Raw genomic sequence first — 22,603 nt, 5'->3', positions numbered from 1 at the left:
ACAGATCTCCAGACCCCTACCAATACCCAGGTGATTCTCTCTCTTGCCGGTGGTGCAACAGCCACCCGGTTCCTACTCCACTAGAGTAGCTTTCCCAAGAGAGAGAATAAGACACTGCTGTTTATTTCCTAACCAGCAGTCTGTCCTGAGTGAACCGCTCAAGATGACCCTCGATTCCTGAACCCGGAATTAAGGTGAGGAGTATTTTTAACAATGACTTGGTCAGAGATCGCTGGTGAAGGATTGAAGAATTTAAACGACTCCAATTAGCATCAAATCAAGATTTATTGTAAAACCCAGGTCAAAATCATCAACAGAAGAAACACAATAAAATCTTATGCTCTAATACAACTAAGTCTATTCAAAAGGTAATATAGCGGACACAACGAAAATTCTTACGGTTACACAGGTTTTAGCAAAATCACAAGGCACAAAACAAGTTCCCTTCCCCAAAGCCTCAACCACTATTAAAATCAAGGGAGCTTCGCAAGCTGCTGCGGAGTACTTACGGTCACAGGCTGCAGAGGTCAAGTCAGGGGTGCAGAGGTCGAGCCAGGAACGAAGAGACCCCCAATTGAAAACACAGCCCCTTTTATATTGTCTTACCTGGCTTTGTCCTGTGATCGGCCAGCCCCTTTTGCATTGAAAAAGGTAAGATTTAAAGTTCCCGCTGGTCCCGCCCCCTTTGAGCCGGTCAGACCTGTCGAGATGGGAGTACCTCCCCTAGGTCCGCCTCCAGTCTGTTTTTTGAGATAACGAGGTTGAGCTCCCTTGAAGATTTTCAAAGACTTCCATCTGCTCCGGAGATGCTGCTATGTTGATGGGGTGTTGATTGGATTCTGCTCTGGTGGAGGCCAGGTCATTTACATTTGCATGGGGCTATGACCATCCCATTGTCCTGCTTGCATGCAAGCCTCCTGTGTATTCCCGTGCCCCTTTGTCTGTGTCTTGATGTTATCTTGTTGTCTGGCTCCTTCTTCCTTGTAGCTCCTAGGGGGGTGTTTGTAAATATTTATGTGCTTATGTCCCCACTCAGCTCAGCGGGCCAAGCCTGCTGGGAAAACTGGTTCTGTTCCCTTGGCTGGAAAGTCAGTTTACAGTCTCTGAGTTTCTCCAAAAGGGCCGAATTGCCCGAAAACCTTACAGATGCCCCTTCGATACGTCCCTACCTGCTTGGACCGTATCGACACAGGTGAAGGGCAATTATTTCCTTTTGTGTGGACCGTAGGTCCCCCCCCCAACAACATGCGAAACTACAAGTCCCAAGACAGTTCCCTTAATCTAGGCTACCCCTGATTTCAATGAAAGGGAAAGACAAGACCATACTTAATTCAAGCAGACAGTAACATATACACATTTCACCGGAACCCCAAACGTAAGGGTCCCTGTACATATATCCCACTCAAGTACACATTTCACCGGAACCCCAAACGTAAGGGTCCCTGTACATATATCCCAGTCAAGTAACTGGGACCCGCGAATCCATACAACTATTTACAATTGCATCTGTTTATTTCATCAAGGATCCTCCTTTCTTGGCTGCACTTCGCTTCTTCCCGTTGAGGGCTCTTCATTTATCCTCCATCGTCGATACCTGCAGCTGAAAGGTTTAGTCCAACTGAGGCGGCAGCATAATGTACCCCCTGTACAACATTTCCTTTGTGGGGGCAAACACTAAACCATTCTCAGGCTCCCCCCTGGTGGTGATCGGACAGTTGTGAGGGTCGATCGGTTGGGCTGTGGGCAGGGGTCGCTTTACCTGAACCAGCAGTTCGGTAGCTTCTACAGTCATCCCTTCCCTGGGCGTTACACATCCCTCCCCACTGCGGTCAATTTATCCCGTTCCCTGGGTTCTGCCACCACCTTACAAAAGTGATTAATGCCCCTTGTGGACATGCCTTGGTAGATCCCCATGAACACAAATAAATGCCCTGGTCAGAAGCCCACCCCTTATCCCCGCAAACGGTGATCCTACCCGGTGACCCCGTGATGGTCCGTTAGGTGTTGTCCAGTCCGTTCCCAGTCCGAGGACCGATCCCTCATGTCCAGCCTCAGCTTCCTGGGCCACCACCGTCTCCCCAAAGGAACGTCCCCCTCACAGGTTGAACACACCCGCCTGCCCTCAGTCACCCTAACCCGGTCAGTCGAAGGACTCTTCTGTCTCGCCTCTGCGGAGTTCTCCCGGTCCCACCATCGCCAAGATCAGCAAACTCCACATCGTCGGGTGCCCCATCTGTAAAAACAAAACACATTCTTGCCTCTACAGCCCTACCTACCTTGAAGTGCATGGGTGCTATCCGGTGGCGGCAGCAGCTCCTGCTTTGAAGTTGCCGCAGCCTGTCTGGGGTTCTGTGTTTACAGCCCGGCTCCCCAGGGTCCTAGTGCCTGCCGCTATCCGGTGGCAGCAGCAGCTCCCGCTTTGAAGTTGCCGCAGCCTGTCTGGGGTTCTGTGTTTTACAGCCCGGCTGCACCAGGGTCCTAGTGCCTGGTGCTTCATCATTTTACCCTTGCACCAGGCGCTTCTGTGTTCCCACGATCCTAAATACTTCACACACAACTACACACTAATTAGAACTAACAGGGGGGGGAATGCTATATACAATGCCACCCGTCTCCGGGTGGCCAAATTAAAACTGTGCCCCGCTAAACTGGGGCAGTTCACCTGTTTGGTCCAATGGCTCGGGCCAGACCATCCCCTCCCGGGGGTTCGGGCTGCCCCTTGCCTCTCCTTTCCCAACAGGGTTCGGTGATCCCTCATCGCTCCCTTCCACTCGGGCCCCCTTACTGCGGGACCGGGTGAGAGGGAGGTGTGATGGGGACCATCTTACCGGGGGCTTGGAGACCCGATTGCTCCCTCGTCCCCCGACTGGTTCCCAAGCCCAAGGTGATACCTCCACTTCCTCCGCCTCCTTAGCCTCTATACTAAGGCAGGCTACCTGACCCACAGGTAAGGGCTTGGGAATCGTTACTGTCCCTGGGCTGGGTGCTTGCAGCACGGTTGGTTTCTTTGGGACTGCCCCTTCGGGACAGCACCTTGTCACCGGTTGTGTGACCGTGGAGTCAGGGACCTCCCCCACCGTCGTTAATTCTACGGGGGGTTTCTCCACTACCACCCCCCGTCTTCCCCCCACCTTGCTCTTTCTTGTCCTTATGGGGTGGAACAATTTAAATTGACTGATGTGGCGTTCGCATGGGTCCCACCTTAAGGGATTTAAACTGCAAATAGCCGCTGAGGCAGCCTCCAGAATGGGACCCTGCACCTGGACCGGACCAGGGTCTGGGGCTAGAACTACCCCTGCGCTCCCTTTTTCCTGAGGCTGCTCCCTGGGTAGTCATACGGGTTCTTGTGGTGTGGGTGCGGGCAGGCCCTGGCCCGTTGCCATTGCCACCTGTCCCGACCCAGCTGTTAGGCTCTGCAAAAAGGCTAAAAGTTTCTTTACCTCGAAGGTTTCCGGGGCAGCTGCTCCTGCCGCCGGGGTCTGACTCTCTACTGCGGGAGCCCTCTCCTGCTTGCTAGGGTTTTTACATTCCCTCTTGAAATGCCCGGCCTTCCCACACCCGTAGCATACCGGTTTCTCGTCGGAGGTCCGGGTGCAGTCATGCTTCCACTCTCTCTTAGGGGCTGCTGGCGCGATTTCATGCACCCTACCCTTAAGGGGCTTGTCCTCACCCCTCTCCCCATTACGATATGCGAGGGTAAGTTTCCTAAGGACCTTTTCCTCATTAAGGTCCGGACTCTGCGGGTCGAACCAGTGTTCGGCTTTTGCCCTAACGTTAGGGAGACAGTTGGCAACTAGGGTCTTCAGCCAGTGGGCGGTTCTTTCCCCTAAATTCCGTCTATCCGCTTGAACCCCGCATGCCTCCATATAGACAATCCACAGCCTGTCTGCGAACATGGTGGGAGATTCCCCTGGTTGCTGCTTGGTTTCCCCCACTCTCATGAAAGGGCTCCCCAGATTCAAGCCCATCGCCTCCAGAACAGCAGTCTGTGCGGCCGCCCATGTGTCAGGTCTTCCCCCATTCCCAGAGGTCACTGTCCTGCATAGCTGTGCATCTAGGGTCATCAGGAGCATCTTTATTTGCTCCCCTTCGTCGCAGTCATTGATGTTGGCAGCCTGTTCCACCTCCATAAAATGCAGCGACGGATCCCCCTTTGGAGTTAGTCTGGGAACGTGGGCCACCATCCCCCTGAGCGCGGATGCCCCATGAGGAACGATAATGTCGCCCTCAACCGGTCCCCTGTTTGCCATCCCCGCCGGGGGACCATACCTTCTTTGCCTGACAGGGCACATCTGCCCTACCTGGGGTTCCTGCTCCTCCTCCCCACTGTCCAGCTCTCCTGCCTCGTTGGGTAGCCCCCCTGTCCCCGGGCTAGCTACCCATATAGGAGACGCCGTTATCTGGGGATACACTGCCGACCCCCCTTGGACTTGCCCCTGAACGTGCAGCCCGATCCCCCCCTGCCGACCCGGACACGATCCCGGTGCCTCAGGAGGCGGTCTATTCCCCTTGGCCTTTGGGGAATCATCCGCTGCGAGGAGCACCTTGCCCCTTGGGACCCCCCCTGGACCTACCAGGTGTATCTGTCCCCTGAACTTGGACAAGGTCTCCTCCAACTCCGTTATTCGTGCCTGGCACGGCCCATGGGCACAGTCCCCTACTTCCTCGCGAGCCACCCGGTACGCTGCCTGGATGTCCCGGAACTTCCCCTCCAGCTTCCTACACTGCTCTGTACTCCGAGCATAGAGTTCCTGGAGCCTCCGTTCCTTTTCTTTACCCTCCACTATCTGGCAGTGGAGATAGTCCTTCTCACACCGGTTAGACTCGCTTTCCTGTTTCATTTCTGTCATTTCTTCCCGCAGTCGTTCCGCTGCGCTAGCGCTGTCCCCTGCGCTGGCCCTCACTTCTCTCAACTCCTGCTCTAACTCTTCGACCCTATCCTCTGTCTTGACTACCTGCTCGGACAGGCAAACCAGCCAAACTGCCTTCTCCAAGTGCCTTTTGTGCGCCTTGCTTTCTGTCCATGCAGCCGCTGCCATTACCGGTTGCTCCGCATTGATCAATTCTGAGACCCAAGGTTTGGTGAGGTTGACCTTTTGCCACAAATATGAGGATATTCTCTCCTCCATTTTGCTTCGTTCCCTCACCCCCTCTGCCAAGTCACATACTCCAAACCACCGGGGTCCTGCCGCGGTCGCCATTGTAGAGGGTGCCATCTCCGCTACTCCACTACTGGGCCGATATCTGGGGTTTGAATATCTGTGTGTGTCTCTCTCCAGCTGGCACTGAAACTTCAGAGGCCAGGGGATGTCGCGCTGGGACACTTCCACTGAAGAGAGCACTGATTCAAGCCTGCCGTTTATTCCTAACCGACAGCCTGAGACTTATATCACACAGATCTCCAGACCCCTACCAATACCCAGGTGATTCTCTCTCTTGCCGGTGGTGCAACAGCCACCCGGTTCCTACTCCACTAGAGTAGCTTTCCCAAGAGAGAGAATAGGACACTGCTGTTTATTTCCTAACCAGCAGTCTGTCCTGAGTGAACCGCTCAAGATGACCCTCGATTCCTGAACCCGGAATTAAGGTGAGGAGTATTTTTAACAATGACTTGGTCAGAGATCGCTGGTGAAGGATTGAAGAATTTAAACGACTCCAATTAGCATCAAATCAAGATTTATTGTAAAACCCAGGTCAAAATCATCAACAGAAGAAACACAATAAAATCTTATGCTCTAATACAACTAAGTCTATTCAAAAGGTAATATAGCGGACACAACGAAAATTCTTACGGTTACACAGGTTTTAGCAAAATCACAAGGCACAAAACAAGTTCCCTTCCCCAAAGCCTCAACCACTATTAAAGTCAAGGGAGCTTCGCAAGCTGCTGCGGAGTACTTACGGTCACAGGCTGCAGAGGTCAAGTCAGGGGTGCAGAGGTCGAGCCAGGAACGAAGAGACCCCCAATTGAAAACACAGCCCCTTTTATATTGTCTTACCTGGCTTTGTCCTGTGATCGGCCAGCCCCTTTTGCATTGAAAAAGGTAAGATTTAAAGTTCCCGCTGGTCCCGCCCCCTTTGAGCCGGTCAGACCTGTCGAGATGGGAGTACCTCCCCTAGGTCCGCCTCCAGTCTGTTTTTTGAGATAACGAGGTTGAGCTCCCTTGAAGATTTTCAAAGACTTCCATCTGCTCCGGAGATGCTGCTATGTTGATGGGGTGTTGATTGGATTCTGCTCTGGTGGAGGCCAGGTCATTTACATTTGCATGGGGCTATGACCATCCCATTGTCCTGCTTGCATGCAAGCCTCCTGTGTATTCCCGTGCCCCTTTGTCTGTGTCTTGATGTTATCTTGTTGTCTGGCTCCTTCTTCCTTGTAGCTCCTAGGGGGGTGTTTGTAAATATTTATGTGCTTATGTCCCCACTCAGCTCAGCGGGCCAAGCCTGCTGGGAAAACTGGTTCTGTTCCCTTGGCTGGAAAGTCAGTTTACAGTCTCTGAGTTTCTCCAAAAGGGCCGAATTGCCCGAAAACCTTACAGCAGACCCGTGCCATTCTCCGACGGCAGCGGCGCCATTAACGCCCCGCCGACTTTTCTCCCTTCGGAGACTTCGGCAACCGGCGGGGGCGGGATTCACGGCGGCCAACGGCCATTCTCCGACCCGCTGGGGGGTCGGAGAATGACGCCCAGGATTACTTGTCAAACATTAGATAGAGATCTTTTGAGATTGCTTGAAGAGAGAGACCTGACACCCTGTCAGAATAATGCAGAATACCTGGATTTATTCCTCAGAAACTGCTTCTCAGCTTGCTTTCCAGCCAAAAACTAAGACTGAACTCTCCACACCTGACTGCTTTATCCCCTGGCTACATCATCTGTATCTCACTGACCATTTTACTAAGCCTTAACACAATGGACGTGATTCTCCCCCAAAATTTCTAAATTCATTTGTGGCGGATTTTTCAGGGAGCTTCCCGTTTGCTCTGCCGGCAACGTCCCATCGCAGTTCAATGGCACTCATTCACCTTTTTGGTGACTCATGTCATGACTCATGTTGAATAAGGGGCCTAAATGAGGAACACACGGCTGAGGCCTCATATAGTCCTGTTTTTTACAGTGGGGAGATCCGCTCGCCAGAACTCCCCAGCGTAGAGAGATTTCTGAGGTCCCCAAAACAATTCCTGACCTCAACCCCCACCGCAACCCCCCCCCGCCCAAAACACACACTGGGCGACATCAGCCCAATCATGCGCACGCAAAAAATGCCAGCTTGGCAGTGTCACCTTGGCAGTGCCCATGGCAGCTGGCAGTGTCACCTGGACACCTTGGCAGTGCCAGGCTGGCACCCAGATGGCATTGCCAGGTTGGGCATTGCTGAGGTACCCAAGTGGCACCAACAGTGCCAGAGCACCACCCTGCCAGAGCATGCAGCTCTGATCCCCTGGGAGACCCCCATGAGTGCTATTCCGTCTGGTCCCCTTTTGTTGGGCCCAGTACTAAACGGTGCTCGCCCGAGATATCTGAGGCGAAGGGGACTGAATCCCAAAGCCTCTGCTACCTCGGGAATCTGAATTGGAGTAAGTCTTACTGCCTTGCTCTAATATGCAGATTTGCTAAAAAGTGATCCCGCCCATTGTGGGTGGGATTCGCATCACAACGTCTCGTGAGGTTGCACTTAATCTCGCGAGGCTTTGCGAGCCAGGTAGATCCCCGGAGCGAGGTCTCCCGGCTTACAAAGGCCACACTGCACCGCGATGAGCTTCTTTTCCGGTGCAGTGTGGCCGTAAGATCATGCCCAGAATTCTTAAGCACTGGAGAGCTGAACTCCGAGATCGGATCGCCATTTTGAAAGGTTGCCCTGATCTCTAAGTGAGCTTGTGGGTCCCCCCCACACACCTCCTACCCATGAGCAATGTCACCCCCCACACACACATGGGCACTGCCCCAGACACCCCAAGTGAGGACACCTTGCTATGGCGTCCCTGGAGGCCCCACTCTTCCCGCTCCCAGGACCCCCACCTGTCACCGCCCCAATCTCCCAGAGGCCCCTACTTACCTGACCTGCACACCCCCGTCCTTCAAACCCCTCATCCACCCTCCTTTCATGGGCATGGCCCCCCTCGGGCCCTGACCCTTGGCAGTGTCACCCTAGCACATGGGCACCCATGCACTGGCAGCATGGCACCTGGGAAGTGCTCCTGCCAGCTTGACAGTGCCACCCAGGCACCTTGGCAGTGCCCAGGTGGCAGTGCCAACGTGCCAGCTGTGCAATTCCAAGGTGCCCACGTTCCAGTGGGAGGGTCAGGGGGCCACCCTGCACAGTCCCTGACCACCCAGTGGCCTCCCATGCCCTGTGTGATCCCCCGGGTGCCGTTCTGCCTGGTCCGCATTCCATATAAATGGAATAAGCTGACCAGACCTTACGAATGTCCTGACCAAAGTCAGACTTGTTTGTCAACAGTTGTTCACTTCCACTTTTGAGTCAGAAGGGGCTGACATCAAGACCTGCTCCAGGGACTTGAGAACAAAATATAGATCGAGACTACAGTGCTGAGGGAGTGCTGCTCTGTCTTTTGAATTAGAAGTTAAACTGAGGCTCTGTCTACCTTTTCACATGGACGTGGAAGATCCTATAACACCATTTTGAAGAGCAGCAGGCGAGTTTCCCCCAGTGTCCTAGCCAGTATTTATCCCTTAACCAACACCTAAAACAGATGATCTGCTTATTTATTTTACTGCCGCTTGTGGGAACATGCTGTGTCAAAAGTGACTACCATGTTTCCCACATTACAATCGTCACGACACCATTCTGACCTGGAAATTTGTCACTCTGGAACTCCCTCCTGAACAGCAATGTGGGTGCACAGGTTCAAGAAGGCAGCTGAGCATCACCTTAACGGGAGGCGGTGGCGTAGTAGTATTGTTACTGGACTAATAAACCAGAGACCCAGAGTAATGCTCTGGGGACCTGGGTTTGAATCCTACCACGGCAGATGGTGAAATTTAAAATTCAGTAAAAATCTGGAATTAATAGTCAAATGATAACCGTGAAACCATTGTCGATTTGTTATAAGAAAGCCCATCTGGTTCACTAATGTCCTTTAGGGAAGGAAATCTGCCGTCCTTACTTGGTCTGGCTGACATGTGACTCCAGACACAGCAATGTGGTTGACTCTCAAAATGCTATCTGAAATGCCCTAGTAAGTCACAGCTGGAGGATTATTAAAGATGGGCAATAAATGCTGGACCAGTCAGCGAAGCCCACATCCCATGAAAAGGCCTTCTTTGGTGGCTATCAGGGGTGAATGCGGGCCTAGTCAGCGAAGCCCGCATCCCATGAAAAGGCCTTCTTGGGGGTGATCAGGGGTGGATGCAGGCCTAGTGAGCGAAGCCCGCATCCCATGAAGGAATTTGAAAAAAAAGTTTTAGAAGGACATCATTAGCTGTAAAACGCTTTTTGGGATGTCCTGAGGTCTTACAAGGTGCAATATAAATTCATGTTCTTTCCTTCTTAAACCAAACTAAATAGAACCTTTGTCTAATTTGATACATTGTCCACAATCAACATCCTGGGGGTTACCATTGATCAGAAACTGAACTGGACTAGCCACATTAATACTGTGGCTACCAGGGCAGGTCAAAGGCTAGGAATCCTGAGGCAAATAACTCCCCTCCTGACCCCCAAAAGCCTGTCCACCATCTACAAAGCACGAGTCAATGGAATACTCTGCACTTGCTTGGATGAGTGCAGCTCCAATAACACTCAAGAAGCTCGACAGCATCCAGGACAAAGCAGTCTGCTTGATTGCTCCTCCTTCCACAAACATTCAAACACTCCATCACCGACGAACATTGGGAGCTGTGTGTACCAGCTACAAGATGCACTGCAGTAACTCACCAAGATTCCTTAAACAGCACCTTCCAAACCCATGACCACTACGACCTAGAAGAACAAGAGTAGCAGATATTGGGAACCCCAGCACCTGGAGGTCCCCCTCCATGTCACTCACCATCCTGACTTGGAAATATATCCCCGTTCATGCGCTGTCGCTGGGACAAGATCCTGGAACTCCCTCCCTAACAGCACAGTGGGTGTACCTACACCCGAAGGACTGCAGCGGTTCAAGAAGGAATCTCATCACTACCTTCTGAAGAGCAACTAAGGATGGGCAATAAATGCTGGCCTAACCAGCGACGTCCACATCCCATACATGAATTTAAAAAAAAAATAAGATGAAACTTCATTGCCAATTAAAAAGAAAGGGCAGTATTTATCGGTAGAAATAAATGTGTTGGGGATTGACATTCATTGTTATTGAAGGATAAATTGGACAGCCATTTATAGTGACTGTACATATGCAGCTAAAAGTGAACATCTGTAAATTGTTGTTCAACTTGCCTTGTTTTTCCAGACGTTTTGCTACACTGCTATCTAGCCCAATAATTCAGCATTAAAATACATAGAATGAGTGTATTAGCCCAATAGATAGCCACTAAACTCACCAGGAAATGTTAAAGCTTATCCATTCCAGTGTGATTTTTACTAGTCATAGAATCATAGAATCTCTACAGTGCAGAAGGAGGCCATTTGGCCCATCGAGTTTGCACCGACCCTTGGAAAGAGCACCCTACCTAACCCATGCCCCGACCCGCTCCCTGTAACCTAGTAACCCCACCTAATCTTTTGGATACTAAGGGGCATTTTAACATGGCCAATCCACCTAACCTGCACATCTTTGAACTGTGGGATCAAACTGGAACACCCGGAGGAAACCCACTCAGACACGGGAAGAAAGTGTAAGCTCCGCACAGGCAGTCACCCAAGTCCGGAATTTAACCCGGGTCCCTGGCGCTGTGAGGCAGCAGTGGTAACCACTGTGCCGCCGTGTGGTACATCTTAATGCTGCCAAGCAACCTCTCGGGCACTGCAAACTAACTTTCACAAATGTGAAGGCTCTTTCCCTCAGGTTTTAATTTATTTTTGTCTGTGGGCGTTACTAGTAAGGCCAGCATTATTTGCCCATCCCTAATTGCCCTTGAACTGAGTGGTTCGCCGTACTATTTCAGAGGGCAGCTAGGAGTCAGCCACATTGCTGTGGCTCTGGAGTCGCCTGTAGGCCAGACCAGGCCAGGGCGGCAGATTTGCTAGCCTAAAAGGCATTAGTTAACCACATGGGTTTTCACGACAATCGACAATGGTCTCATAGTCACCATCACTGGGATTAGCTTTTCAATTCCAGATTATTAATTGAATTCAAATTTAGGATTTAATGGCGGATTTAAACCCTTGTTTAACCCTAGTCCAATAACTAGTTTCCACTACACCACATTCTCCCCGATGATTGTTGGATATAGTTAAAAGATGTAAATATTTTTCTTTATTTATCTTCATTTATCTCCTTTAATCCAATATTTATCTCCTCTTTATTTCACTTTCTGCTCATGATTTGATCTTGAATTAAATATTCTAACTTTCTTAGTTTAGATTGTAAGTGCCTTAGTAAGAATTCTTCAGTCAAGTTCACATAGGTTCCGGACCCCTTACCAAAATTAGTTTCTGATTTCTAATTACTTACTGCACATTCCCAAACGGGCAAAGCCCCCTAGAAGATTTCTGGTCAAGTGTAAATTGACCGCATAATCCAAGCCTTTATGGATTTGCTGACTCACTTGTTTATTCTTTAATTCAATCCCTTATTCCCTTCCAGATGTGTGCCTGCTCAATCAGGATGGAGGGACCTGTCAGAATTATGCTGTGAAATGGTACTTCGACCAAGTGCAGCGGAGCTGCACACGGTTCTGGTACAGCGGATGTGGAGGAAACGAGAATCGGTTTGATAGCCGGGAGGAATGCGAAGCCTTATGCCTCAAATCGCGCTAGAAAATGCCACAGTTCTAATCTACAACATGTACTAGGTTTTCCTTTCAACAAAATGGACATTTAGGAGATGACTACATCGGAATGGATAGGTCTAAGGGCTCTGTGGCCCTAGCCAGTGTGTAGCGGGGTCGCAGCATCTCAAACCTGGACTGTGCTAGCTTTCCATTTATCACTTGGACTTTGGTAGAGGTTCTCCTCCCCTTGGAGAGCGAGGTCATCCAGGAAACGATCCACTATTGTCCTTTATGGGGTGTCTGCTTGTGTTGACGTTTGGAGAGGAAAAAAAGCATACTTCACTGTGAAAAAGTATATATTGGAATAACCCGCCACGCTTCCTGTTGAAGCTCAGGTGTGAATAATGGCTGCCGGGGTGGGGGGGTCACTGCCTAACAAGGATTAACAACTTCAGGAAAGAAAGGGAAGTGAGGGGTGGCGAAGTTGCCGAGGAAAACGTCTACCAAATATTAACTGTCTGTAAATACATGTTCATTTGTGCAGGTCTCACCTAATTGTCTATTTAAAATCGTACGGTGTTGGTGTACAAATTATGAGAGCTGTTTCTATTGTGCTTGACGCTTGAACAGCCGCATGTCTAACCATTTATAGCTTGACCCACGCTCTTTATTAGAAGCCTTTAGGCAAGTAGAACCTGACTCAGGCCAAGGAGAGATTATCACGGATAACAAGGACTGCCTCATTTAATTGAAACATGCTGTAAACAGTATTGTGGTGATAAGACTTGGCTTTCGTTATTGACATATGGCTTATTGCTCAGTTTCTGACTTGTCTGCTCAAGCTGCAAGCTGTTGCTCTTTGGCTTCAATTAAAAAAATCACTGCAACTGTCGTTCAAATTGTAAGTGATTTTTTTCCTCCACATAACTCAACAAAATTTTATATGAGGAGTGCCTTGAGGAGACCAATCTATCAATGGTGTATAGTTATTCTGCAATGAACGGTTTTGCAGCATCTGCTACCCGGCGGGGGGGGGGGGGGGGGGGGCTGCTTGGGTATAATGCAATACCTTGTTGAGCAATGGCATAAATGGCATAGGAATGGAATTTTAAGAATAATTCATCATATTTCCATACTTTGCGGCAATGGAAGGTAATCAAGTTTTGTCCTGAAATTTGGAATCAAGTAAGAGTGTGATATGTGAAAACAGTGGTCAGAATGACCAGGTTTGGCTACCAGGTGGCAGCAGAATGCTGATGTTTGACATAAGGACATGGACAAATGTTGAGAGTGACTATGATAAGAGGACAGAACACACTGGAACATAAAGTGGTTCATGCTTTGACTGACTGGGGAAGGTTGTTGAACATTTTTCTGCACTGTACCAAGCGTTAATGCTGACGTTGGCCCGTAGCCTCCGTGTTCACCAGCGTCACACTTACGGGGTACTCATGTAATGTGCTGGGAATCCTTCGAAGAAGTTCCTATGTAAGGGTTTGCTCTGCAATTGCCCAGAAGTGGTAACTTCCTCTGGACAATTACCCCTCTCCTGGACTGGTCCCCCCCCCTCCCGGATTGACCCACTTCCTTTAAATACTCCCCCCACCCCCTTTACAGCAACTACTGCTGTGAAAAGGGGGAGTGACTAACCTCTCTGTGACCCAATTACTCCACAATGATGCTGCTGGAGGCGTGCTTCGCTGCTCCTGTCTCACCCAACCCGAGTGAGGAAGGTTGGCCAAGACAGAGGCTTCTGAATTTCAGTGCGGGTATCATAGAATCATAGAATTTACAGTGCAGAAGGAGGCCATTCAGCCCATCAAGTCTGCACCGGCCCTTGAAAAGAGCACTTTACTTAAGCCTAGGCGTCCCCCCTATGCCCGTAATCCAGTAACTCGACCTAACCTTTTGGACACTAAGGGGCAATTTAACATGGCCAATCCACCGAACCTGCACATCTTTGGACTGTGGGAGGAAACCGGAGCACCCGGAGGAAACCCACGCAGACCCGGGGAGAAAGTGCAAACTCCACACAGTCACCCGAGGCCGGACTTTTACCTGGGACCCTGGAGCTGTGAGGCAGCAGTGCTAACCACTGTGTCACCTTGCCGCCCTTAAATCTGGCGAGAGTAGCAATCCAACGGAGATTGCCACTCTGTGGAAGTTACGGGCTAATTATTATTTACTCTTTCTGATATCTCCCTCTGTGGTAGAATCTGCCCAAGGTTCCTTCTTTTTCCTTCTATGAAGAATGATACATCCATGTCAGCCCTGACCTCCTCTAGCTGCACTGTGTGGCAGGAAGCTGGGGCCCTTGAAACTCCATCCACACCCAAGACATGCACATCTAGCAATTCTACCTTTAGACCAGATCCCTGTTACTTTGGCAGAAAGTGTGAGTAGCTGGCCAATCACAATCAAATGATGGCGAACTATCAAAAGTGTTTTGGCTCTCCACCCGATGACTTTATTCACCAGATGCCAAAAATTCAATCCTCCAAATTAACTGTGTTGGCATTAGACTGTGAACTGAAATGAACTATTCTGAAAATGTAATGTTCCCTAAAGAAAGCTTACTGCACAGTATAACTTGTATGTTACAAGACTTCCAATCAGGAAATAAACCATTGTTTGAAGATTGAGTTGACAAACCAAACTTGTCTTGTGTCTCTAAAGTAATGCCAAGAACTTAATTGACACAGAACTGTTCAGAAGGTTTGGCCAGTGCTTGTAACATGTACATAAAGAGAAGAACAGCATCCATTACTTTCTACAAACTGTCTGAACTTTCATGGTGAATACCAAAATGCAAATGTTTTAAAGTTCACACAGAGGATTAAATGGGGTATACAGCACAGAAACAGAGCAGGGTAACCCCCTGGCCCTCCCCCTTCATCGCGCACACCTTGGCACTACCAGGCTGGTGCCTTGGCATTGCCGCTCTGGCACTGCCAAGGTGCCCGGGTGACACTGCAAACCAGCAGGATCACTGCCAGGGTGTCACTGCCAAGGGTCTGGGCCATAGTGGGGTGTCAGCATTTGGGGGGGGGGGGGTAATGCCCATGTGTGGGGGATGACATTGCCTATGGGTGGGGGCTATGGAGGACTCACAAGCCCACTTAGAGATCGGAGAACTCTTTCAAAATGGCGGCCCGATCTCTGGGGAGGCCGTCTGGCCAGCGTGTTCAGCTTCCCAGTGATGAAAATAATTGTAAGTGTGGGCTTGACCGGGGATAAACTCCCCAGGGCTCAAAACAGTGCCTTGTGTGGTTAGATAGCGGGGGGACTTCGCTGACCGAACTGTGCGAAACTACCAGCAAAACCTTCCACTAATTACACTGAGAAACCTTTCTGTTAGGTCATGCCCAGGATTTCTGAGGGACTACCTTGTATTGATGGCCTCTGCTTTTGCTGTCCCTCCCCAGGAAACATTATTTCTCTGTCCACTCTATCAAAGCCTTTCATAATTTAGCTATTAAGCCACCTGCATAGCTGCCTTCTTTTCAGGACAATGTCTTACAACACCAGGTTAAAGTCCAACAGGTTTGTTTTGATGTCACTAGCTTTCGGAGCACTGCTCCTTCCTCAGGTACCTTCTTTTCAGGAGGCAATGGGCCCAGCTTATCAATCCTTTCCTGTTACGTATTCCCACACATTTCTGGTGGCATTGTGCCACCCGTATTTACGTAAGTGTAGAGCTCCATTCAGCTCTATCTCCAGTGAAATATCATGTTAACCCAACTCGGGTCACCCCTGAGAGGCTAGAGAATGTTACCGCCCCTTTGGACACCTGACCCTTTGATGGACCCAAGGCTTCAGACCCTGGGGTAGACGTGTGCTCTGAGACTCCCTGAAACCCACACACTTCATTTCAGCAAGGAACGGACACCCTTCCTCTGTCCCCCACACTGGTCTATGCGAATTCAGAACTCACCTGTTCCGAGCCCAGAAGGTCACTGAACCTTTTCCGCCACTGGGTCCAGGTGCACCAGACAAGGCTTTAACCGTGGATGAGAACTGCCACCTCTGTGCGTTCCTTCTTGGTGATGGGGGTGGTGGTAGGGGGGTGGGGGGGCTTCCTCCTTCCATGCGCGGGCACCAAAATGTCCCTCCTGGCTGCAACTATCTCAACCAGGGCCCTGGGGCAGTTGTCCAGAAACCGGGGCTTGCTGGCTGGATCTCCCCTCCCATCTGCTAGTCTACTAGCACTGCCCATTCTGCAGGCTGTCATTTGTGACCTCTTTATGCTGCCTTTAAAGTTTGTGGCGGGCCGTCATCGGACATGGCACGCATGACCCTGCTGGCCCTATGTGGCTGTGATTTCGCCGGCTGCCAATTAATTGATCTCGGGCGGGATCAGGAATCATGGCTGCTTCCGAGCGCGCATATCATGCGTGAAATTCTGCAGCACAAAAGGAGGCCATTCAGCCTGTAACAGCTCTTTGCATAAGCTACTCCGCTGGCTCCGCAACCATAGTCCTGGAAATCATTCCCGTAAGGTAAATATCCAATTCACTTTTGAAACCCATGATCAAATCTGCCTCCAGCAGATCTTCAGGAAGTGAATTCCAGATCCTAACCATCTGCTGTGTAACAAATGCTTTTCCTCATGTCACAAAAAAATACAGTGCGGAAAAGGCCCTTCGGCCCATCGAGTCTGCACTGCCGCTTGAAAGGCACCTGATCTGCCAATCCTAATCCCATTTGCCAGCACTTAGCCCATAGCCTTGAATGTTATGACGTGCCAAATGCTCATCCAGGTACGCTTTAAAGGATATGAGGCAACCCGCCTCTACTACCATCCCGGGCAGCACGTTTCAGTCCATCACACCCTCTGGGTAAAAATGTTTTTGCTCAAATCCCCCCGAACCTCCCGCCGCTCACCTTGAACTTGTGACCCCTCGTAACTGACCCTTCAACTAAGTTTAACAGCTGCTCCCTCTCCACCCTGTCCATGCCCCTCATAATCTTGTCCACATCGATCAGGTCGCCCCTCGGTCTCCTCTGCTCCAGCGAAAACAACCCAAGCATGTCCAACCTCTCTTCAAAACTTAAATGTTCCATCCCAGGCAACATCCTGGTGAAACGTCCCTTCACCCGCTCCACTGCCAGCACATCCTTCCTATAGATGGCGACCAGAGCTGCTCACAGTACTGGCTTGGCCTCACCAATGTGCTATATAACTCCAACATGACTTCCTTGCTTTTGTAATCTATGCCATGATTGATAAAGGCAAATGTACCATGTGCCTTTTTCACCACCCTATTAATCTTCCCTTCTGCCCTCAGAGATCTATTTACAAACACACCGAGGTCTCTTTTGTTATGGGCCAGGGTTTAGAGAACCCCAAAGTGTATCATGGAGCTCACCTGACCCACAACTTTTAATAGATTGTGGTACGGGGAGCACACGGCCCACTCTACAGGTGTGGTACAGTAGAAATGGAAAAGTATTTTTTAAAGCAAAACAATGTTCATTCTATGAACTCAAGTTAACCTTTTTTAAAACATACAGTGAACATCTTAGCAACCATCAATTCAAATACAACCCCCAAAGAATACAACACTAAGTAATCCTTGAGCTTTCCTTTTAACATCCATAAGACTTAAAACAAAACCTTTAACAGAAGCACCTCAGGTTTAACTTCACTACTGAGAACAGTTACCATGTTGAAATCAGCAAATGGACATTCATAAGCTTGCAGAGATTCACCACATCCTGCTGTGATTGCAGCTTCTCCAAAACTAAAATGAAACCAAACCCACCCTGCAGTAAACAGCCAAAAACGAAAGTAAAAAGCTGACAGACAGCCCAGTTCCACCCACTCTCTGACATCACTGCAGTAATAAAAACCCATTTCTTAAAGGTACTCTCACTACAGATATTTATATACACACCCATTTATAAACACCCATTTCTTAAAGGTACTCTCACATGACACTTTGTTTCTCAGGACTTCCCCGTGTGGTGCCATTCATTGAATATTTCCTTATCCAATTGCTCCTTCCAAACTGTAACACCTCACACTTTTCAGGATTAAATTCCATCTGCCACCTTTCTGCCCATTTGATTCTCAGCCTCACTGTTAAACACCCGGCCTATCTTTGTGTCATTCGCAAACATACTAATACTACCCTCCACATAATCATCTTAGTCACCTTAAATGTGCCAGACTAGGGTAAGGATGGCAGATTTCCTTGCCTAAAGGGTATAAATGAACCAGGTGAGATTTCATGATAATCAATGATAGTATTGTGGTCAACATTACTGAGACTGGTTAGGGCAGATGGTGACACCGCTAGACTAGTAATTCACAGGCCTACTTTAATGCTCTGGTATTGGGGGTCGGCAGAATTTAAATTCAATTCATAAACCAAAAATCCAGAATTGCAAGCTAGGGCGAAATTCTCCGTAATCGGCGCGATGTCCGCCGACTGGCGCCAAAAACGGCGCAAATCAGTCCGGCATTGCGCCGCCCCAAAGGTGCGGAATCCTCCGCATCTTGAGCAGCCGAGCCCTAACCTTGAGGGGCTAGGCCCGCGCAGGACTGATTTCCGCCCCGTCAGCTGGCGGGAAAGGCCTTTGGTGTCCCGCCAGCTGGCGCGGAAATGACATTGCCGGGCGGCGCATGCGCGGGAGCGTTAGCGGCCGCTGCATGCGCAGTGGAGGGGGTCTCTTCCGCCTCTGCCATGGTGGAGACCATGGCGAAGGCGGAAGGAAAAGAGTGCCCCCATGGCACAGGCCCGCCCACAGATCGGTGGGCCCCGATCGCGGGCCAGGCCACCGTGGGGACACCCCCCGGGGCCAGATCGCCCCGCGCTCCCCCCAGGACCCCGGAGCCCGCTTGCGCCGCCTGCGCTGCCTTGTCCCGCCGGTAAGAGAGTTGGCTTAATCCACGCCGGCGGGACAGGCATTCCAGTAGCGGGACTTCGGCCCATCCGGGCCGGAGAATCGCTGGGGGGGGGGGCCGCCAACCGGCCGCCAACCGCCCCCGCCGAATCTCCAGTGCTGGAGGGTCGGAGAATCTCACCCCTAGTCTTAGCAATGGTGACCATGGAAATATCATTGAATGTTGTAAAAACCCATTTGTTTCACTAATGCCCTTTAGGGAAGGAAATCTATCATCCTGACCTGGCCTGGCCTACATGTGACTCCAGACCCACAGCAATGTGGTTGACTCTTAAATGCCCTCTGAGATGGTTGAACAAGGCACTCATCTCAAATGCTGGCTAATTCAGCGATGAACACATCCCATGAAATAATAAATGAATTCCTAATTAATTAATTAAAATTCCACCAGCTACAGGTCTGTCCCCAGAACATTAGCCTAGGCCTCTGAATTACTAGTCCAGTGACATTATCACCAGACCACATCTTCCCCAAAAAGACCAATATAGCCTGTGCTTTAGAAACCAGCAAACTACAGCATCAAATATTTTCTTCTTCCTGCCGGTACCTTTCCAAATGATAAAAATGTCAAATATATCTGAGTAAAAAATTACCTCCTATGCTTCAACTGAAGCTTGTGATTTTTTTTTACACATTGCAAAGAAGTAAGACCATACGACATAGGAGCAGAATTAGGCCACTCGGCCCATCGAGTCTGCTCCGCCATTCAATCATGGCTGATACTTTCTCATCCCCATTCTCCTGCCTTCTCCCCTTAACTCCTGATCCCCTTATTGATCAAAAACCTATCTATCTCTGTTTTAAAGGCACTCAGTGATTTGGCCTCCACAGCCCTCTGCGGCAAAGTGTTCCACAGATTCACCACCCTCTGGCTTAAGAAATTGCTCCTCATCTCTGTTTTAAAGAATCATCCCTTTAGTCTGAGATTCTGACCTCTGCTTCTATTTTTTTCCACAAGTGGAAACATTCTCTCCACGTCCACTATATCCAGGCCTCGCAGTATCCTGTAAGTTTCAATAAGATCCCCCCTCATCCTTCCAAACTCCGAGTACAGACCCAGAGTCCTCAACTGTTCCCCATACGACAAGCTCTTCATTCCAGAGATCATTCTTCTGAACCTCCTCTGGACATCCTTCCTTAGATACAGGGCCCAAAACAGCTCACAAAACTGCTCACAAATGGGGTCTGACCAGAGCCTTATATAGCCTCAGAAGTACATCCCTGGTCTTGTATTCTAGCCCTCTCGACATGAATGCTAACATTGCATTTGCCTTCCTAACTGCCGACTGAACCTGCGCGTTAACCTTAAGAGAATCGTGAACAAGGACTCCCAAGTCCCTTTGTGCTTCTGATTTCCTAAGCATCTTCCCATTTAGAAAATAGTCTATGCCTCCATTTTTCCTTCCAAAGTGCATAATCTCACACTTTTCCACATTGTATTCCATCTGCCACTTCTTTGCCCACTCTCCTAGCCTGTCAAAGTCCTTCTGAAGCCCGCCTGCTTCCTCAATACTATCTGTCCCTCTACAGATCTTTGTATCATTTGCAAACCTAGCAACAGTGCCTTCAGTTCCTTCCTCCAGATCATTAATGTACATTGTGAAAAGTTGTGGTCCCAGCACCGACCCCTGAGGTACACTACTAGTCACCGGCTGCCATCCTGCAAAAGACCCCTTTATCCCCACTCTCTGCCTTCCGCCAGTCAGCCAATCCTCTATCCATCCAAGGATCTTACCCTGAACACCAAGGGCTCTTAACTTATTTAACAGTCTCCTATGCGGCACCTTGTCAAAGGCCTTCTGGAAATCTAAATAAATCACCTCCACTGGCTCTCCTTTGTCTAACTTGCTTGTTAGTTCCTCAAAGAACTCTAACAGATTTGTCAGACATGATCTCCCCTTGACGAAGCAGTGCTGACTCAGTCCTATTTTATCATGCACTTCCAAGTACTCTGCGATTTCATCTTTAATAATTGACTCTAAAATCTTACCAATGACTAAAGTCAGGCTAACTGGCCTATAATTTCCTGTCTTCTGCCTCCCTCCTTTCTTAAACAGTGGTGTTATATTAGCCACTTTTCAGTCCTCTGGGACCCTTCCTGCCTCCAGTAATTCCAGAAAGATCATCACCAATGCCTCCACAATCTCCTCAGCTATCACTTTTAGGACCCTGGGGTGTAGTCCATCCGGTCAAGGTGGTTTATCCACCTTCAGACCTTTCAGTTTTCCCAGAACCTTCTCCTTAGTAATGGCCACTGCACTCATCTCTGGCCCCTGGTTCTCCTGGAGCCCTGGCATCCCACTGGTGTCTTCCACTGTGAAGACTGATGCAAAATAACTATTCAGTTCGTCTGCCATTTCTTTGCTTCCTATTATACTTCTCCAGGCACATTTTCCAGTGGTCCAATGTCTATTTTTCCCTCTCTTTTACCTTTTGTATGTTGAAAAAAACTCTTCCTATCTTCCTTTATATTACTAGCTCGCTTGCACTCATACTTCATCTTCTCCCCCCCTTATTGCTTTTTTAGTTGTCCTCTGCTCACTTTTAAAGGCTTCCCAATCCTCTGGCTTTCCACTAATCCTCGCCACTTTGTATGCTTTTTCTTTAGCTCTTATGCTGTCTTTGACTTCCCTCGTCAGCCATGGATGCCTTGCCCTCCCCTTAACCTGTTTCTTCCTCCTTGGAATGAATTTCTGTTGTGCCTCCCGAATCACCCCCAAAAGCTCCTGCCATTTCTGTTCCACTGTCTTCCCTGCTGGGCTCCTTTTCCAATCAACTCTGGCCAGATCCTCCCTCATGTCTTTGTAGTTACCTTTTAATTAATTGTAATACTATGACATCTGATTGCAGCTTCTCCTTCTCAAACTGCAGGATAAATTCTGTCATATTGTGGTCACTGCTCCCTAAGGGTTCCTTCACCTTAAGTTCCCTAATCAAGCCTGTCTCATTACACATCATCAAATCCAGAATTGCCTGTTCCCTCGTCGGCTCTGTCACAAACTGCTCCAAAAAAACCATCTCTTAGACATTCCATAAATTCCTTTTCTTGGGATCCACTACCAACCTGATTTTCCCAGTCCACCTGCATATTGAGGTCCCCCATGATTATTGTAATATTGCCTTTTTTACGTGCCTTTTCTATCTCCTGATTTATTTCCTGCTCCACATCTTGACTACTGCTAGGGGGCCTGTACATAACTTCCATCAGGATCTTTTTACGTTTGCGATTCCTCAACTCTACCCATAGAGGTTCTATGCCTTTTGATCCTATATCGCGCCTTGCTATCCATTAACTTAATTCCTTACTAAAAAAGCAATCCCGCCCCCTTTGCCCATCTGCCTGTCCTTTTGATAGGACACATATCCTTGTATATTTAGATCCCAGCCCTGAACCCCTTGCGCCACGTCTCTGTGATGCACACAACATCGTACTGGCCAATTTCAATGTGCGCAACAAGCTCATTTACCTTGTTCCATATACTGCCCGCATTTAGGTACACCACCCTCAATCCTGCATTTACCACCTCCCTTCTCACACTTGTCACCTTTTTTGGTCTGCCTGAGGGTGATGTTGTTCTTTTATTTTGGTTCTCTATTTCCCCTTCAGTTATTACACCTTCTAAGCCCACATTCTGGTTCCCAAGCCCTCTGCCGTACTAGTTCAAATCCTCCCAGGTGAATTTAGCAAACCTCCCAGCCAGGATATCAGTGCACATCCAGTTTAGATGTAACCCGTTCTTTTTGTACAGGTCCCACCTGCCCTGGAAGAGATCCCAATGGTACAGAATCTGAAACCCTCCCTCCTACACCACCAGTTTAGCCACGTGTTTCGCTGCACTATCCTCCTATTTCTAGCCTCA

General features: G+C 49.3%; 1 protein-coding gene across 1 annotated transcript in view; it reads left to right on the top strand.

Annotated features, from left to right (window-relative positions):
• Positions 1 to 12,726, top strand: part of LOC140425489 (collagen alpha-6(VI) chain-like) — a 198,060-nt gene extending 185,334 nt beyond the window's left edge. The window contains exon 40 of the mRNA XM_072509810.1: positions 11,708 to 12,726. Within this exon, the coding sequence (XP_072365911.1) occupies positions 11,708 to 11,880 (173 nt within the window). The 3' untranslated portion in view covers positions 11,881 to 12,726. The remainder of the gene's footprint in view (positions 1 to 11,707) is intronic.
• The last annotated feature ends 9,877 nt before the right edge of the window (positions 12,727 to 22,603 follow it).

Source organism: Scyliorhinus torazame, chromosome 6, assembly GCF_047496885.1.
Source record: "Scyliorhinus torazame isolate Kashiwa2021f chromosome 6, sScyTor2.1, whole genome shotgun sequence".
Classification (NCBI taxonomy): Eukaryota; Metazoa; Chordata; class Chondrichthyes; order Carcharhiniformes; family Scyliorhinidae; genus Scyliorhinus; species Scyliorhinus torazame.
This window is presented reverse-complemented; position numbering and strand designations above follow the sequence as displayed.